General features: G+C 42.2%; 1 protein-coding gene across 2 annotated transcripts in view; it reads left to right on the forward strand.

Moving 5' to 3' along the window:
- The first annotated feature begins 506 nt into the window (after nucleotides 1-506).
- BRINP3 (BMP/retinoic acid inducible neural specific 3) overlaps nucleotides 507-19,623 on the forward strand; it is a 226,624-nt gene continuing 207,507 nt past the window's right edge. Inside the window, exons 1-2 of one of the 2 annotated variants that reach the window (XM_042807860.1) lie at nucleotides 507-1,181; nucleotides 18,871-19,156. In XM_042807860.1, coding sequence (XP_042663794.1) covers nucleotides 18,921-19,156 — 236 coding nt within the window. In that variant the 5' untranslated portion in view covers nucleotides 507-1,181; nucleotides 18,871-18,920. Of the gene's footprint in view, nucleotides 1,182-4,148; nucleotides 4,509-18,870; nucleotides 19,157-19,623 lie in introns of those variants that run through there. The other variant, XM_042807866.1, reaches the window with a different exon arrangement.

The following is a 19,623-nucleotide window of genomic DNA, read 5'->3' on the forward strand; positions in this document are numbered from 1 at the left end:
TGTTTCTCGCCGCGATGTCCACCGCCTCGCGTGGCTCCCAGAGGCCGGTTCCCCACGCAAAGGCCCCCGCCGCCGCCTCTCCCTGCCGGGGATGCAGAGCGGGCCCGGCCGGGACGCGGGGGCGTGGGGCGGGCAGGCAGGTGCCGCCGGCTGCGGTGGGAAGGGAAAAAAAAAAAAAAAAAAAAAAAAAAAAATCTGAAACAAAGGCTTGGCAGAGGGTAGGGGGAGAGGCGGAGAGCAGGGGCCCTCTTACCCGGTCGATCCGGCCGCTGAGGCTCGCTGGGCGGCGGGAGGAGGAGGAGGAGGAGGAGCGGGCGCCGCGCAGCCCAGCAGCGGGCTGCTGGCCTCCCCCGCCCCAGCCCCCCGGCCCGGGCCGGGCCCCCCCTCCGCGGGCTGCCCTCGGCCGGGCCGGGCCCCCCCTCCCCACCCCGGGCTGGGTCGCTCCCCCGGGCGGAGGTGGCGCCGTCCCGTGTCCCCCCCCCCCCCACTCCGCGGCTCCCCCGCTCCCCGCCGCGCAGGCGGCCCCCTCTCCCTCTCCCGCCCTCCTCACTCCCCGAGGGGCGATCGGCCGAGTCCCGCCGATCCTGCCCGGGCGCGGAGAGCTCCGCGGGGCGAGCAGCCCCCTCCCCAGCGCCGCAGCCGGCGGGATGAGCCCCTCTCGCCCCTCGCCGGGCCGCCTCGGCTCGCTCCGGCCTCCCGCTGCTCGGTGCGGCTTCGCCTCCGCTCCGCCTGCCTTGGCGACACCCCTCTCCTCCAGCCCGCTGGTGAGATCCAGCAGGTTGTTATTCTTTCCTTGAGGACCACTACCACCACCAGCAAAAAAAAAAAAAAAAACCACCCCAGCCCCAGCAAATCCCATCCCTCCCCGCAACCGCTCTTGCTATTCGGATTTCCTTCCCTCTCTCCTCCTCCTCCCCCCTCTCTTCGCCGCCCCCCCCCCCCCCCCCCCCCCCCCCTTTTGGGTCTTGAGGCTGTCTCTCCCCTACACACACACACACACAGGCACGCGTGGTGTGAATGGTTTCTTACACTTGCTGCTGTGCCACTCAGAGCTGCTGCTGGTTTCTACCGTCCCACCACCATGCAAAGCCCTCTAGCTTGAAGCCGAAGATCATGGACTATACGCTTGGAGTCGGGATGCATTTTGCTCACAGCCGCTTCGCTTCCTGCAATTTCACCCGGTGAGTAGGTTTTATTTCACGATCAGATTGCTTGTTTTCAACAAAAAGGCTACACTTTAAAAGAAAGGGGGTGGGGGGTGGGGGGGGGTGGAGGGAATAAAATAAAAGAAACGTCTCAGTTGCCTCGCCTTGCATCTGAACCTTCCGTAGCCTGGCTGGCTCCACTTTCTGAACTCGAAGAAATTACGAAGCACCAGCCCTGCTTGCCCACATCCATTCCGCACGTTAGTCACCGCTCTCGGCACTAACTTGCAATCCGCACCGACCGCAGTCTCACTCGCCGAGTCTTTGCCATTCCAGCGCTTATTCATCGCATTTTATTAATGTTTTCATCAGGCACTGTGCCTGCTACATAGTTTAACCCTTGCAGATACAGCCGCTCCCATGGCTGATGGTAGGGCTCAGTATTTCTCCCGGTGTAGGAGGATGGACAGAAATCGCTGGTGGTTAAGGGAGTCGTGAGCGTGTCTAAAGGAGTGTCTTCAAGTCTGCGTGGGGAGATAAGGTGGAAAAGTTCATTACTCTTCCTGATCCCCTGAGGAAGCTTGGATTGGCTTGGGGTGGGGAAGTATTCTCCAGGAGGGATAGGAATGGATTTCCAGACTTCATTAAATCCGTCCCGCGGCCGGGGCTGGCAGGGGACGGCGCGCCGGGGGGGGCTCCGGGGCTGGGGGGCTCCGGGCGGCTCCTGCCTGCCCGCCGCCTGCCCGCCGCCTGCCCCCCGGCGCGCCTGCCGGCTTTACCGAGGGCTATTTTCGGCAATACCTGTATTTTTGCCGGCCTGAGGAGCGCTGGGTAGGGGCGAGGCGTCGTCTTCACAGAATGTACATTCGCATGTGTGTCCACCCGGCGCGTTTGGGAGCGCAGAGTATCTTTGGAATCAAGTAGGGGCTTCTTTACTTTGAAAGAAAAATGAAGAAGAGGACCAATGGAAATAAACACTTTTTGTTAAAAAAAAAAAAAAAAAAAAAGGACAAATGCCTTCAGAGTGCTATTTGTGGCTAATACTTCCAGTATTTCTGTGTCTGATTAGCGGCATTCACCCACGTTAAACAGCAGGAGGTAGGGAGGGAACATGTTACTTCTCTCGGGGATGTATTGACTGGGCTCCGTTTAACTCGGTCATTTGGTGTGCTAGATAAGTGTGTGTGTGTGTGTGCAGTCATGTCTCCAAAACAGTACATGCAGAGATCATACGGAAGGTGCTAAAGGCTTGCAAGCAGGTAGAGATGCCAGAGAGAAATACAGGAGATCCGAATTTATTGCCTGGTGGCAAGCAGAGGACGGAAAAGATCAGTGCCCCCTTCAATACCGTGCTCCAGAGAGTGCTCCCCCCGCTCCTCTTCCCCCACACCCACCCACCCCACCCGCCTCCAAATTGCTGGCTGATGTCGGGAGAGGGGGAGTGAGAAAGCCCTTCAAGCGTGGGATCCAAACCCCATCCCTCCTCCAGCTCCTCTCTTCTCCCAGCAGCTCGAACCCCCCCGTGCCTACTTCTCTCCCAAGCGCCCTTCTCTCGGGGTCTCTCCTCCCGGAGGTTTCCCCGCTGCCCTCGGGCCCCTCCGCACGGGACCGGGCTGATTAACCAAATCCCCGCCATTTCCCCAGAATTACCCGCCTCCGACTCTGCTGCTGCTGGGATCCTCCCGCACCAGGCTGCTCTGGAAAGTTTCCGTGCAATCATACCCCCTTCCCAGATATAGAGGATTACCTAGGTAAGCGCGTTTCAAAACCTCTACCTGATTTTTTTTTTTTTTTTTCCACCTAAACCTTGGGGAAAAAAAATCCCAGGAAGTCCTGAGGTATTAACTCGCTGTGGAAATAGCTCACCCAGTGAGCATCACCTCGCCTTGCTAGTTAAATGACAGAGCTCTGCAGAAGAGATTTATGTGCCCATCAGCAGAATATTTTCCAGGTTTAAGAGCACTCTATATTCCCTCTGTGCCGACGGGGGTGGGAGACGGTAGGACACAGGATAAAGGCAGCGGAGTTGTTTAGATCACAGTCACAGTGATGAATGGCAGGAAAGCAGTGTCTGGGCAGTAAAACTGGCACAGGTTGGGCCAGGTGGCGTTTCTGTACTCAGCAGAAAGCGAAGAGGGGGACACATGTCGAACCCTTTGCATACTAACATCCAATAAATCAACGCAATTAAGGTGGGCTTAATGGGCGATTGCAACAGTCGAGCATGAGGTATTCTTAATAAAGAAGATTCCCATTAGCCCTGGTGGTTCATTTCCAGCGCTGAGCACTCCCAGACCGGAGCATACCCCCCTCCTCACGTTGGGCTGGATGACTCAGAAAAAAATAGGAATGCCAGGCGGCAGCCTGGCGGCTTTTTGCTTTGCTTTGGTTGGTCCTTTTGGTTTTTGTACAAAAGACTGGTAGTGTGTAAATACCTCCCGAGCCCCTCCGCGTCTCATTCCCCAGGGAATAGCCCCAGCCAGCCCTCTTCCCTTCATTTAGGTGTTCAGCCTCCCTGCTTGCCCGTGTCTGGCTTCACAGTCAAGGATTACCTCCGCCTCCTCTGCTACCTCCCTCCCCTGCAGCTGTGTGGCTTCGGGACTCCCTTTTGGCCCGGGGTTAATTTCCTGCTTTCAAATATTGGCGGTGGCAGGCGGACACCCAGGGAGGGGGGCTCTGGCAGAGGAAACACTCTTAAAGATGCATGTCCAGCCTGCCTGGTCACCTGCCCGGGCTTAACCCTCCACCCTTCCCTCGAGCCAGTGCGTGTCCCCGGGGCGAGGTCCCGGGGGCGGGCGGGGGAGGTGGGGGGGGGGGGGGGGCCGCGGTGCCGCCCGGAGCGGGAGCGGGAGCGGGAGCGGGAGCGGGAGCGGGAGCAGGAGGGCTCCGGCAGCCGGGCAGAAGCGCCGGGCCCGGCCGGGGGCTGCCGGGCCCCCTCAGCCTCCGGGCGGGCTCCGCAGGGGAGGGCGGCTCGCCGCTCCCACCGCCTCGCCCGTCGCTTTGCAGGGGAAGGACAGCTCCGACCTCCGGGGGAGCGGGTGCTTGCCCGGCTCCAGCCCAGAAGCCACCCAGCTGGGCGGGCTTGCCGAGGCTGCCCGCAGCGGGGGGGGAGGGAGGGAGACAGACACCCCCAGAAAGAGCTGATCAGGGGTTGCAGGGTGCTCCGAGCATGAGTCCTGCGTGCGCCTCACAGATGCTCTCGCCAATCCCAGGCTACAGAAGCACGAACTATATGTAGCATGGTGTAGAAAGCGAGGTAAAGAAAATAGGGTGTCAACTGCCACAGTACGTTGGAAGACGGGAGACGTGTTTTTTTGGGCTACGATTTCTGTGCTACTTAGAGACCATCATGCGTTTAAAAAGGTAAGGGCTTTGTTACCAGCAGTCTGTGTTGTGGTTCACTTCCGAATGCAAGTGCATTTTTCTGTGAAGCTTTCATTAACTGTTAAATTGTTTAGCGCAGAGAGTGGGAAGAAAGTGGAATATGGTATGATTTACTGCTAGGGATTTTTTTTGAAAGACCACATCAGTTTCAAGTTGTAATGTTTTCTTTCAGAGACAAGTGTATGCATGTGAAGTAAATTCATGACTGGCAGAAAAATGCAATGTATGCAGTAAGTGGACGATGTTCTATTATAGCATCAAAATTAGTCATGGATCCATATCAAATGAAGGCCAATGTGAGAGAGACCTGTTTTTGAAAAAAAAAAAATTAGAGAGTAATTCAGAGACATGTATCTGACAAGCAAGTGTGGCAGAAGAAACAAAAATAACTTTTTTTCCTAGAAAAGCCCACATCTAACTTTATTTAAATATGACATCACAAGAGAATGCTATGAAAAGAAGTGAAGTCAAAACCTTAAAGAGTCTACGTTCAAAGACAAGTGACTCTGACACATTAAGTATGCAGAGATAAAGCTAGAGTGGCCCTACTTACAAGATATAAGAAATAACTTCGGAGAAGCCATCCATTTGGATATCAGAATTTACAGACTGCTGTCAATGCTCTACTCCAACTGTACTCATTTTAAGTAGGTGCTCTATCACTCTATCAGCTTTACCATAAGACCTAGATTTGAGAATAAAAACGTTTGACTTGTATCTCTTCCTCTCTGTCTCTAAGCTAGCAACAGAACTGTAGTCCTAGGTGCTGTTGCAGTGCTGTCTAATTATCAGTTCCGTGAAGAAACTACCTACAAATTCTTGCCTTCAACCATTTTTCTCTCTAAATCATGCACGTAATTTAAGCGGGGTAGAAGAAAATATAAAAGATCTGTTATATTTTCAGTAAGCTGATCCACCTCCAGTGAGAGCTAACCTCCCCAACAGACGCTGAGTTCACCAGAGTTGCTGTGTTTGGGGTGCTTATTCATGAAATGCTGAAGTACTGTGAGTGAAAACGTTAACTAGGAAACATGAAAACAAGCAGCTGAATGTTTTTCGGATCTTGCTGCAGAAGGCAGCATTTGTACAACAAGCCAACAAAACAACTTGAGGATCCTTGAGTGATGTAATCACATCATCTCATCCTTTCCCATTTTTTCTACTACTATCTGAATGCTATTGTGAAGAATTAATTACAGAAGGCTACTCACTGTTTACACTAATGTGTATCCCAAAAGTTATTTCTTTAGTCACATAGATTGCAGTGACTTTTCACTCCTCTCAGTGCCACGTAGAGACAATGGTTTACGGGACTAAAATATTTTTACTTCATTTGGATTAATTTGAAGTTGAGTAATCATATCTGACTCTGATCAGTCTAAGATACTTCTTGCTTGAGATGCAGCACCTATTCAAAACAAAAGAAAGCTCTTTTACCAGCCACCTTGCTTCTTCAGCAATTTTTGAAAATCTAAATGGAAAATTGAATGATCAATCAATTCACCTAAGTTTTTGCTTAGAAGGAAAAGGGAGTGGTGGGAAGTATTAGGTGATATTTTCTGGAAACATTGTTTTCTAGCTGTCATGTATGCCTAGTGCAGCCCTTTCCTATTCCTCCTAAAGCTTTGTCTCTCCTCAAAATCAGAAGTAGACATTGATTTTTTTTTTTTCCTCCTGAAACACTACTAATCTCATATGAGAGCAAAATCACCAGAAATACAGTTTGACAAATAGAACCAGAATACTCTTTCAGAAAGGTTGCCTCAAAGAAAACTGTTCTGTTAGACTGCTTCAGGTAGTAACTTACAGCTAGTCATGTTATGGTGAAGTTAACATCTTACTCATCTTCTTGATCTCATCCTATACCCTCATAAGAGAGAGCATTTTTCAAAAATAAAATTGCAACCACATTCTCTTCGTAGCATTGTTTTCCTATTGTTCAATACGTCTGCTGTTCAGTGAGGGTCGGATCTTCCACAATTAAAGGAGATCAGCATTGCTATTAACTTCACTGAAAGCAGGATCAATTTCCAAGATAATAATTTGGAACTGAAATGAACTGAAATGAAAGAAAAAAAGCATGACCACCATGAAGTTACATGCTGCATACTGAACAGTGTAAGGCTTTGCATATCTTGAGTCAAATAGCATTAAAGTACTAAAGAACTGAAGGATTTTTAACCTGATCTTATGTTGTTTTAGGTCTCAGTACTCTATCATCGTTGATAAATCAACATTTTTCTAGATGAAGTTGAGGAACATTAAGAGAGCTCCATTTTCTGAAGTGCCCCACTGAGCTGCAGGCGTTCAGTACCTTGCGACTCAAGTCATCATACTGCTGAAAACTGTAATGTGAATAATTTGGTCTCCTAGTTCTGAAATTAATCATTTATATGTACCACAGTTAAGTGTGCATACGTAAACATAGTTTGTATATACATATGCATATATAGATATAAATATGTATGATATACACTGCACATATCCACCCATTCATCCCTCCACACACATGGTATGTATAATTACTCTTTTGCCCTGGCTCATACCATGTGATCGATTATTTAGCACAGTCTTTTTCCTGTCTCCCATTGAAAGTCTCCACTTGCTCTATGTGCCACAAAATAATGCGCTGACAAGAGGAAAGAAGGACACTCTGCCATATCAAAGCTTTTCATGTTTAACTAATGAGCCTCTCGCAAAGGCCACAGATTTTGTTCCACCTTCAAAAGAAGATTGACCAGGCAATATGTACTGTTACCTAAATTAAGACTATTAAACCGTAGTGGTTTCTCTTATAATGAGGTGAGATTCTAAGACTCGTCAGTCAGATACCTTTACTGTAACAGTCACATTAATGGTGATTAGAAAATTCTGCTAATTTGCAGTAACACCTTCACTGCCACATCTACCAGCACTTGATTAATGAGAAAAGCAGTTTCCAAGGTATTTATTATACATTGCCAAGTAAAGGACTTAAATCTGGGGAATCAGAGCACTACTCTATACCTTTAATCCCATATTATTCATGACTACTGACAACTCTGTAGAGCTAATTTAGCTCTTTCAGTACTTACAAACCTATTGGAAATAGCCAAAACACCTGGTTAACTGAACACAGATGACCACTCTGAAGTCAAATGGGATTTAAGTACATTCTTTCTTCACCTTTTATTCCTTTCTCTGTTTGAAATCTCCATTTCTAAGGAGGCTTAACATTACTGGTGAAAAATACTGCTGCATGCTGAAAAATGGTATTGTGGATTGAGCTGGCAGCCCAAGAGTATATTTTGAATTACCTAGTTTTCACCTAAAACATTACTAATCCTTATTCATTAGCAGTTCAGAGGAGAGACAGAACAAATATTTATTACAACAAATTTTATCTTTAATAATTGTTTGATTTTTTTGTACTTAATATTCAGCCCTAAAGGTTAGAATTGCTGAGTTTTGAAAATGAAGTTTTACATACATGTAGTTTATAGATATATGTTTACCTTAGCATCTTGACAGTGATCATATCAGCGCTTTTATTTACTTATAGCAAAGATTTAAAACCAGTGCAAACAGAATGTCAGTATTCAACCTTTCGTTATTCTGTCCTGAACTGCTGGATGATCTATAGGGCAGAGGTGATACCCACCTCTTTTCCTCGAGAATGTGTAGATGCTCAGCATTTCCTGGATTGATTGCCTTATTCCTTAGTTTTGTATTAACATTTCTAATGAAGCTGCTTGTTAATGTAAAGCAACAGTGTTTAAGGAAGTAGCAACTCATCCTGCTGCCAGATCCTAGAGACTGTGAATTTATTTCACATTGAACCATTAGTTGGTGATGGCCAGTAGTTGGTGGTGCTCTCTTTTTAAATCACTGCTCCTGTGGGATATGAATCTGACTCATTGGCTTAAAAAATAAAAGCTTTTATTTTTGTTACTAAGTACCCTTTAAGCTATCTGTTAGCATAAGTTTATTAGCTTGATTCACATTAATTGAAGAGACAGTAGTGGCTTATTTTGAAAGGTAGTCTTATAAAACAGCTTCATTTCTTCATACTGGTTTGTTTTGGCCAGGCAAAGTCTAGAACATTTCCTTTTTCTCAGTCTTTCTGGAGGAAAAAAAAAGAAGCTATAATAAAGAAAACCTGTGTTCCTCATACTTAGAGAATCTGCAGTGATCTGTAACCTCTAATAAACAGACTATGTGTCTCTCATTCTGCATTAAAAAGGCACTAGTTGAAAGTTTAAGGCTTTTCATCAGTAGCTTAGCACCTTTCTACTAAATCAGAATACGTTTTTCTGTGAGCTACAGAAAGAAATTTTGTACTAACAAAACTGATAATTTTGTACTAATGTGGTTTTTAGACTATCACATAGCTAAATTTAAACAGTAGGGAGATTATAATTTGTGATGAGACGCTAAAGCCTAGATTTTCTCTCCCTGTAACATGATGTTCATGTCAGACATCTTTTAGCAGACATTTTTTCTAATTTTGTAATTTCTTCTAAACTTGTCAAAAATCAAGACTTACAAGGAAGCTTTGGTGTTGTATTTATATGAGATAGCAAGCTGCCCAGTACACATGACATAATTATTACTTGTACAATCAAGCTTTGTGTATTATCCATCCTGAGATTCAATTAGGTGCAGATTGGCTTGCTGAAGCTTTAATCTTTGCTCAGTCAGCCATAAAGTCCCTACTTTCACTATAAAAAATTAATAGCTATAACATGAACATTTAAGAGGACCTGGCTACTGCCCATATAGTGACTACAGCCTTAGAATGTTGCAGCACAGGTACTTATGAAAAGTTATGCAACAGTTTACAGTAAGATCAGATGTAGGACCATGGTCTCGTCTATGGGAGCTTGCACAACAGAAACACATTGTTTCTGACAGGAAGACAGCAGTGGTGTAGGTTTATTTTTTTTTTTTTTTTCCTGCTAGCATAAATAAGTTGAAGCTTAGAATCCTGAAAGGGGTTTGAACCACCCATTTACACCAGCTGAAAACCAGCTCCACCATCTGTGAAACCAGCTGTAAAATATGCTATAAACTCTGGAGCACTTTTCTCTGAAGGCCATAATAGAAGAACAAAAGTACTACCATTCTATTAGATATCAATGTTAAGAAGTAAAATATATTAAATCATCCATTCTTATTACAATGTATCCAGAAAAGTGCACAGAAATAAAAATGTCATGCCATTAGATCTTTATGGAGTTTATTTTTAACTACTGGTCTAAACTGTAACCACTCATTTTCACATGGAAAATAAAATCAAGAAGAGTGTAAATCCTTGATCAGATATCACATAGCTAAAATTACCAGGTTCTATCCCATGCCTGAGCCAGAGCTCCTAAACTGAAAAATTTGGTCTTAGAGATAAAAGACCCCATTATTTTTGTTATAACATTTTGAAACATTAACAGGATTATCAGTTAGTTTAGGTAATATCAGAGGGTGTGGAAGTACATGAAACTAGGATGTTAGCTGGATTCTGTATGTCCCCATTACAGTCAGTGGAGTTCATTGATTCTTTGTCCCTCCTCTTAAGACCAGAGAGCAGCTACACACCATTATTTTTTCTCTTCATTATTATACAAACAATATTAGCACTGCAACAGCTTCAGAGAAGCTTCTATTTTTGTCTGAGACTGACAATTCCTTTCTTCTCCATCCTTTTCTGAACATTTGTTGCAAAATCTCCAGAAACAGAAATTTTAAGTAGCAGCAAAAGCAGTCAGCTACTGTGTTAGTAGAATGAACAGTTTTGTTTTTATTTTATGACATTTTTGTCACCCAACTGTTTGAAAGTACTCTCTCTCTCTCTCTATATATATATATATATGTTCAGGCTTTGCAGTACTCTTCTTTCCTGATCTTATGAACAGAAACTCTAATTAAAGAAGGCTATGGGACTTGTCAATAGTTATACAGTAAAATCAGAGTAACTTCAAGGTAACTCTGATCCAAGTACTCTCCTTCCTCTATAAACTGAATCTTCTTCTGTTGGTGAGCAAAGTTTCCTCACATCCCATCTCATTTTAGCCTGATATGAGTCCTTATGCATTAGAGACTAGTCAGTTATATTTGGGTAGGTCCTCAGACTTGAAAACCTACAACTAAAGTCTTATTGTACAACCTGTAATCAGCTGCTTCCTGCCATTCTAGATGGCAACAACTGAAACAGCCCTGGGTTTTAAAACTAGTAGAAAGATGATATGAAACAGGTAAGAGCTGTTTGTTACTCTGATATGGTTTACTGGATATAGTAAATTACATATGTCTTAGTATGCATGCTCTCTTCATAGCCAACTGATACTTAGTTGATAAATTGGGCCAGAAAACTGTCTGGGGACTAACAGTTATGGGTGAAAAAGAGGTATACTACGAGAACTAGTACTTCATGACTTTCCAGTAATAGTTTAATATTTAATTTTAGGGTGCACTCTTTGCAAATCCTGAGGATCTACTTAATTGCCATTTAAACACACCCAATGAGATTATCATAGCAGAGAACAGTGAACATTATTAAGTTAGGCACTGAGTTTTTAAAAATTCCAGTAAAATGGAATGCAAGCTTCTAAATATGTCTCCCATTAGGATTTTCTAGAAACTTAAATGCTCCAGTATGCAAAATTGTATGTCGCAGTGATAGATGTCAGCTTATGCCTGAGGAAATACTGGACAAGAAACTTTCCCTGTGCTGTTCCTTTTCTTTTCCTGTGGCACAGATCCCAAACTTATTCAAAGAGAGCTCATTCTGTTTCCATTCTAACTCTTTTAATTCAGCTGTTTTAGCTGAGAATTTTTTGACAATTTGGGAGAATGCTTAATGTAGCTTGTGCAATGGAAGAGTGATTTAAGACTGAAATGTCACAGTTCTACATGCAAAGGTTTTTTGTGTATGGGACAGTCCATGTGCACTCGTATGGATTTCATCCCCTATGAAATTTTATGATTGCTAAAGTACAGTTATCCAACCTGGAGCAGCTTTAAAGCTCTTGAAGCAGCAGGTTTTTCTGTGGCATTGTGGCATCCTGAATGTTGGCCAGCTGAAACCCAGGGCTCAGTCAGGGTCTTGCTTAGCCGTTCCAGAAATTAACTTCATTTTAGCTCCTTGTGTGACTGATAGATGTTACCTGCCAAGAACTTGGGTACTAGCCCCCATTTAGAGATAAGAAACTGAGACACCATGAAGACTGGGTGGATTTCTCTCTGTTATGCACCTGCACAATTCACATTTGAGGCATCCAGGTGCCTCACCTGCTTCCATAAACCCCGTACTCTGCCTTTGCGCAGTGGAGGAGCACGGCTCCTCCTGGCTCCCGCGCACAGAACGAGGGCTAAAGCAGCCCCACTGGTGGGTGGGGGCCCCACAGGAGGCCGATTGGGGCCACTGAGGCCCCTTAGTGCACTCAGGGCCCTGACAGCTGATTTCTTCCCCTCTGTGTGTTCCTTTCAGGAACGGATTCACTCATTAAAGCAGGAAGACTGAAACTGCAATCTGAGGACGCTGACCTACGTCATCAGCTAAAACACATAAGGATCCATTTGCACAGGAGGATGAATTTAGATTAACAGATTGAAAAAGCACCTGAGGGAATTTATACATCATGATCTGGGCAGCAAAGGAAAAAATTAGGTCTTTTACAAATATCAGGCATTAAAACAATTACCTCAGTACACCTGCCAGCTGGTGTGTGCTTCAAGGGCTAAGGAGACTGGCACTAGCTGTACTGGAGTGCGATTGAAAGCACATGGGTATATCTAATTAAAGATTCACAGGCACTTGCAGGAGTGAAATTCTACAGGGACAGAGCAAACACCTAGGCACATTTCGTGGGCAATAGTTGTAACCTGCGGCAATCAACTCTCACGTTCCAGACAGACCCAATGATGGCTGCAGAAGTCAGGCTGACGTGCTCTCTCTTTCTGTGGGTTCATTTTATTTTTGCTCACCTTCTCTGAAGGCTGGGATGAGGAAAAAATAGCAGGATTTTTTTAAAAAAGTGAGATATCCTGTTTTTTCTCTGTGTCAGCTTTTGAGGACATAGTTATAGGGGTCTTGTCCTCGTCTCACACTGAGAAGGGAGAAGAAAACTGAAATCTGGCAGTGGATGAAGCTCTGTTTGAACAAAGAAAATGTGTTGCTTTGGGGTACATATAATCAAAGCGGATACCAGGACCTGATATGAGGACCCCATTTATTTTTAAGCCTGGAATGTAAAACTCACTTAAGGATGTTAGACAGAATTATTTTCTCCTTTCGGATTTGACAGCATAGCTTCTTTTGAGTCCCTGCTGAGGATAGTTCTTGGGTCAGGACTGACTGTAGCTCACAATGAATAACAGAACAAGCTGATTCAACCCCCATCACTGAAAATCATCTGTTGACAAATATAATTTGTCTATCCAGATGCCTTCCACTTCTTGCATAACTGCACAAGCTGTACCCTGCAGTTTGTGTATCAGATCTCGTGGCAGGGAGAGCTCTCCATTCTTTAACTCCCCAAGCCCCTATTCTATTTCTTTGTTCTACCAAACGTACATGTTGGCTCTCTTGTTACTGCACCAGCCTTCTGATGGTTCTCAAAATGCGTGAAAGCTAACTGCTATAGCTGCCTATGAGCACAGGACAGAATAGTCCACTTTGGTTCATTACTCCTTTTGCTATCCTTCTGGAAATTCAGCGTGGGAGAGTTTATTCTGTGGATTTGGATATCTTCCTTTGAAGAACAGAATCCCCCTCCTCCTCTGTAGCTGATACTGACTGCAGCACTTTCTGCTCTTTTCATCCACAACATATCATCAGCTTCATGGCTGTTTCATTTACACTGGCCTGTGAGAATTTCAAGGACAGGTGCCTCCCCAGGTCTCCTTCCTTTAAAGTTGTTAACATGTAAAAAATGGCTTTTTGAAAAAAAAAAAAAATCACTGATTATAAGACAGAGTTATTATGAGTAGGTCCTGTAGTGCTTTACAAAGGTGCACAACATGATCATCACACTTCAGATGAGGAAGTGAAAGCAAAGAGACATAAAGAGATAAACCCAGAGTCTTATAGCAGAGAAGAGTAGTATCTGAGGCTCATGCTCTTGCTTTATTTATGCAAAATTTCTTTCAATTTTTCAGTGTCAAAATACCTTTGAAATAAATGGTCCTGACATCTTGCCTGCTATGAGTTTCACTGCTTTCCATGCAGCTGCAGCAAATAAAATGTTGCTTCTTGCCATTGATGCAAAGTTGAAGTCACTGGTAGCATTCCTTCGAATTTTGTGTAATAGTTAGAAAAGTAAGAATTTACTTCATTCCTGCTTTCCATTATAAAAGAAATATCAAGTGTACCCTGTTACACTTAGTATTGTACTTCATCAGAAATAGTAACTTTGAAATCCCTAAGGCTCATAAGTGAATGGAGGGATGGAGCACCAAAAACCTCATAAATGATAAAATTCTGATCTTACTGAAAACTATCTACAAACAGAATTGGTTGTATTTCTCATATCTGTTCTTGGATTTTTAGTTGGTTTGTTTTTAAATGAGTATATACTTAATAATTAGTTCAAAGAAAACTAGGCTTTGTGTTTTCCATAAAAAAGCACCATCTTAAATACATTAATATTTCTAACTCTTGTAGAGAGATGAACACAGTGTTTCCTGATAAATTACTTATTACTTTCCTTTGAAAGGACATTTCTGAGAATAACAATCCTGAATTTTTATTTCATCATTATGGGAAGTTACAGACAGGAGAATTCCATTTCAGCATATTTTCCATGGAGAGTTGGGACGTTTCAGCATTTTCATGGAATTTTAGTGAGTGTAAAAACCAAAGGGCTTCAGAGACATCCTGGTCATTGGCATGTCTGCTGTCAGGAGATCTTTGTGAGACACGAAGAGAAAGAGGGAATGACAGAGGCAGGGCTGTGGTCTTTTCTGTGATGCTGACGGAGATTGCAAGGGCAATGTTCCATGTGTAACACAGGAGAGAGCATCTCAGACCAAAGCCACAGCACCTCCCGGACTTGCAGAATAGAGAGAAATATTGACTGGCCCCAATCTTATTTAAAATGTCTGTACATTAAATATACAGTTATTTTATTTTTATTCTTGAGAACTGCAAGTGTAGATGTAGCCCAAAAAAGCTACTGATGATGCCTAACATCAACTTTATTGACTCTTATATAAAAAGTTACTCCACTAGTGAACCAGCAGCAATCTATTTAGTAGCTATAACTCTACTGTATATTAGCACATCTGTTTTATACATGAATTTTACCTCTTAGGAAAAAAAAAAGGTTGTTTGCAGTGAGGTTACTCCAGATTTTTATTTTTCTTCCTTGAGAAAATTTTACACTGCTTCCATTTTAGAAAGGATTTAAACTTACTGATTTGCTTTTTCTTAAACATTGCTGTCGATACATTTGGGCTGGCCCTACATTATTCTGTATATCTTAGCATACATGCTTTATCAATTAATGTTCAGTAAGCAAGAGATATCAACCTACAAATCAAGCAGACACTTCAATTTGTCCTATTTTAGGTACAGTAACTTAGTGAATTCATAAACTACCCATATGAAATTATATACCATTTCTAATGTTAAAAAAATATTTGCCTGAAAAAATGAAGACTGAATTTGGCGGTGTTTGTTCTACAATGGGATGACAACAAAAAATTACAGATGTTCTGCACTCTTGTTCACATCTGAAGTTTGATGAAGTTTGCCCCAGTGGCCACAATGTTTGTTTTGCACTTGCCAGTACTATATTCTCAGATGATGTAAATGCATGGATTTTATCAGTCTTCAGCACACATTACATATTCATGAAAGCTAGGACTTAGTTATGGTATTTCCAGAAGATGCTGGGTCAAATTCATTCTTCATTAATGCCAGGGAGGTTGACAATAAATTTCTAACAAATTAAAAATTAGCACATTATTGCTTCTTGAACTCACTCTAACTTCGGAATGTAAAAGAGGAAGGACTGAAAACTTATTAGCATTTGCAAGTGGTAGCTGGGTGAAACACTGGGGATAACAGAAAGTAATTGTGCTGAGCATCTATACCTTGTAATTGTCCTCTAAGCTAACACTTCAAAGAGGCAGCATGTTGACATGGCAGCTCTGTTTGAAGATGTCTCCGCTACAGAGTGTCTGCTCCACTTTAAAATCCACCAGCTCTGTTACTTAACAGGTGTTCACTTATTTTTGAGTTTTTACATTCCACCCTGAAACCAGCAGGTGCTCTACCAAAAATTTCATTCACATTGTTCCTCCCTGGAGTTCTGTGATGGCTGTTGTAATTACAACCTTTGTATGCTCCACATGACTATAGCAGTCTTTGAAAAATATTTTTAGGGCATTTGCATTCATTAGAGAATTCGAGTGTTTAAAATTTTGAGATATTTTTCACACTGTAACCTTAGGAAAATTCCTTAGGCTGGCATTTTCTAAATTATCTTTTAATAGGAAATACACATTTAAATCCCTGTAACAGCTTAAAAAAACTCTTAGCTTTGGTCTTTTCATGATTCAGTTCCTTGTTTGTTAAATTGAGGTAGAAGTTTACTTCTCAAGGGTATTATGAGAATTAATGCAATGTGGACTGATTCTACAATGACTGGACAATACAGACAAGGGGATAAGTATCAGTTAGAAATGCACACGTTGTTTTACTCTCCCTAAGGACTAGCTGTATATTTATACTCCTTTGGAAAATACCTTAATATATCTTCAAAACAAGGAGACTATTTGCTTCTGTAACTACACAGGTTCTCTAAAGATATTTTACCAGTGGTTAATTTATGACATGCCATGGAGGTGTAGCATTAAGGCAAACATAGAGCAGGGCTCTTCTCTATTCCTTTTCAAGTGCTCATTTGGTCTTCTTTTAGGAAGATGCTACATATACAGAGTAATTCGTTTTCCAATCCCAATATTATAATTTTGAATTCAAAAGGGACTCAATTAGTCATCATTACAGTTGAATGGCCTGAAACACTCCAGTATTAATAAGTACCTGAAAAAGTAAACTCCTACTTCTTGTAATTTAAACCATTACATGATTTTTTCAATAGAAAAGATAATTTAGGAAAAACAAAACCTTATGTCTTAGCTAGCAATTTTTGTAACAACAGTAGGTATAAAAATTAAAATTGTCATTATACTCTTTGAAGATTCACATAATGTCAAGAAATTATGTCCAGAGTCTTCCTAGTCTATGAAAAAGATCTTGGAGGGGAATGGGTACACTGTTCAATATAATTTTCCCTGATTGTTAAGGAGAAGAGAGACAGAAGTATTTGTGGGTTTTCACTTGGTTGTGATGCAAAAGCTGGTCTGGCCTGTTTGGAAGTGACCGATGCCTTCTTCATTTACACTGAGCTAATTTTTAACAGGAAATGGCAACAAATGATCATCATGGCCTTTATGGGCCAGGGGAACAATCTATTGCTTTTCAGCTTTGCTTCAGATCTGTGCATGCTTTTTCATATGATGTGATGAAGGTTACTCAACAGTGTAACCTCACATACATGAATATCAACCTGTGAAAGAAAGAAAGTACCAGTATAGGAAGAAGATACCGAAACTTCATACAGTATACATAGATTTGCAGGTTTTTTGCATGTAAGTGATTGCTTGAGCATATAAGTAGAGATCTCTTTGTTGTAGACTCCTGGAATCTCATTTCAAAAGGATTTATAAAATTAATGCAGTCTGTGTTTTATGATCATAAACTACTGCATGGTCGTAACCATTTATGGTTACAACTCAGTGCTTTGGCATATGCTCAGCATGAAATAGATGAACAGGGTCTTTTTTTTCAGTGAGTTTACTTACACATTTATTGTTTGCAGGATCAGGTCCAAATCATGTTACAAACAATTACATTTGTGCATAAGATGATAATAAACCTTGACTATTTCTCTGGTTGTATAAACAGATTATTATATTCTCAGACTGTAAATTCTTGTTGGTTCACATGAACTTCTATGCTCTTCTGGAGGCAATTAACTTCCTGCAGCTGATATGTTTAGAATCTATGCAACAGACTTCAGAGTATTAATGTCTTGAATATATGCACAGAGCATATTTATTCAGCTACACCATTTCCATTATAATGGACGGGTGGTACTGATCGTTCAGTTGCAGAACTGCTCTATTGGAAGCATCCTTCATTTAAGGTACACTTAGAAATTAAATTACTGATGATAAAGAAAAATTTCCTGTCAAGTAAAAAAAAAAATCATAGCAAGGGGCACTGTAAAATTGTCATAATGAGTGCTGTTTTGAGTGAATGTGAATTAAAAAATGTTTTTCCCTGTAAACTCATCAGCTAGAAAAACGAAAGCTCTCGCATTATTATATTTTAATTGTTTCTGTGCTGTTTCACCTTAAACTGGAAACTAGAACCAGTTGCTTCTATATATATAAGAAACTACATGACCTTTGTCATTTCAGTATTTCTGAGAAGTTCATGCTCTTGCATAGATGTTTTCACAAAATCTGAGCAGGATACAGAATCATTATTCCTTTTCACAGGTATGGGACTAAGGTATATAGAAAAAATGTGGCTTGTCTTCACTGAGTTCCTGCATGAGGCTATGGTTAATACTCGATTTTTGATTGGGCACCCAAATAATTGTTTGGGGTCCATTTAAATAGTGTTTCTGGGCTGATCCACTGGGTTGGAGTGAATTGGACTGAAAGTGAAGTGCTGCTGTTAAGGATACTCAAAATTGCAGCATCTGGAGCTCAAATAACTCTCTGAACTCATCACTGTGGGTAGCTCCAGTTCTGTTGATCAATGCAGTCACTGTCCAGCTACACTAGTTTGAACAGAATAACGTGGGCCTGTTAACTATGTAGTGAAGACAAGCCATTAAGTGACTTTTCCAAGGACATAAAAAAAGAAAGCAATTTGGGTCTTCTGAATCTCATCTGTTTTCTGTCCAATATCTGAACTGCGACCTTATGCATAGACATTGCTGAATGACTTTATACTGATGCTAACAGGCAGTAATTCTTCTGTTGCATATTTTTCATTAATGACTAGCATTATTGGAAAAAAAACCCAACAATCCTTCCTCTGACAATTTGTGAAGGTTTCCCTTCAACAGTAAATATTATTTCTGATGATGTTAATGAAGACATTAGTTTCACAGCATTTGAAGTACTGAAACATTCCACTGTTACCTAGCCTAGTGGGGTTTATGCTAATGTAAAATGTAATAAAGTAGAGGCCACTATCTCTTTAAGTTGAAAGAAAGGAAACTTGTTTCTTCTTCCAAGGGATGCCTAGTGTGTGCTTATCTAATTGACTGTGTATTTTGTCTAGGTGTTGAGGGAAAGCTAAGAGAATGAAGGCTCTAAGTCCCCAGTGGAAGCATGATATGGCGATGCAGTGCTGGTGCTGAATTGTTCTCTCTGATGGCTCTATGGGAGTGGATAGCACTGAGTCTTCATTGCTGGGTTTTAGCAGTTGCTGCTGTTTCGGATCAGCATGCCACAAGCCCCTTCGACTGGCTCCTCTCTGATAAGGGACCGTTCCATCGCTCACAGGAATACACAGATTTTGTGGACAGAAGTCGACAGGGATTTAGCACAAGATACAAGATTTACAGGTATGAAGCAAAGGGAAAGCAATTACAGAGTTATCCTTAGAAGTTGTAAATTATCAACAAGGGTTTCCTTAAGGGAAAGTTTCAGATGTGGGAACAAATCCATAGACACAAAATTCATTGCTGAAATATATGCAAGGCCATATATGTACTGTGTACTATGGAAATGCCTGCTTGTTTTGTTTCTATTTTGTTTAAAGAACTTTAATTGAATATGTTGCTTTGGAAAACGTTGTTTACTACCTACCTCTACTCTGCCCTAGTGACATACTCAAAAATGTCCTAAGGTATTCAAACCATCTTTGATTGCAGAGGGCTAACATGGAACACCTTTGATCATGCAACAAGATCCAGTTAATTGCTTTCAGTGTGGCTCATCAAGACATAAGCTGAGACTTTAAGAATTAAATTGGAGCTCCAGAGATACTGCTGGCAAAACATGGACTTCATTGTACAAATCAGGGCATTTC

This window comes from Tyto alba, unplaced genomic scaffold (assembly GCF_018691265.1).
Source record: "Tyto alba isolate M040663 unplaced genomic scaffold, T.alba_DEE_v4.0 Super-Scaffold_1000006, whole genome shotgun sequence".
NCBI lineage: Eukaryota > Metazoa > Chordata > Aves > Strigiformes > Tytonidae > Tyto > Tyto alba.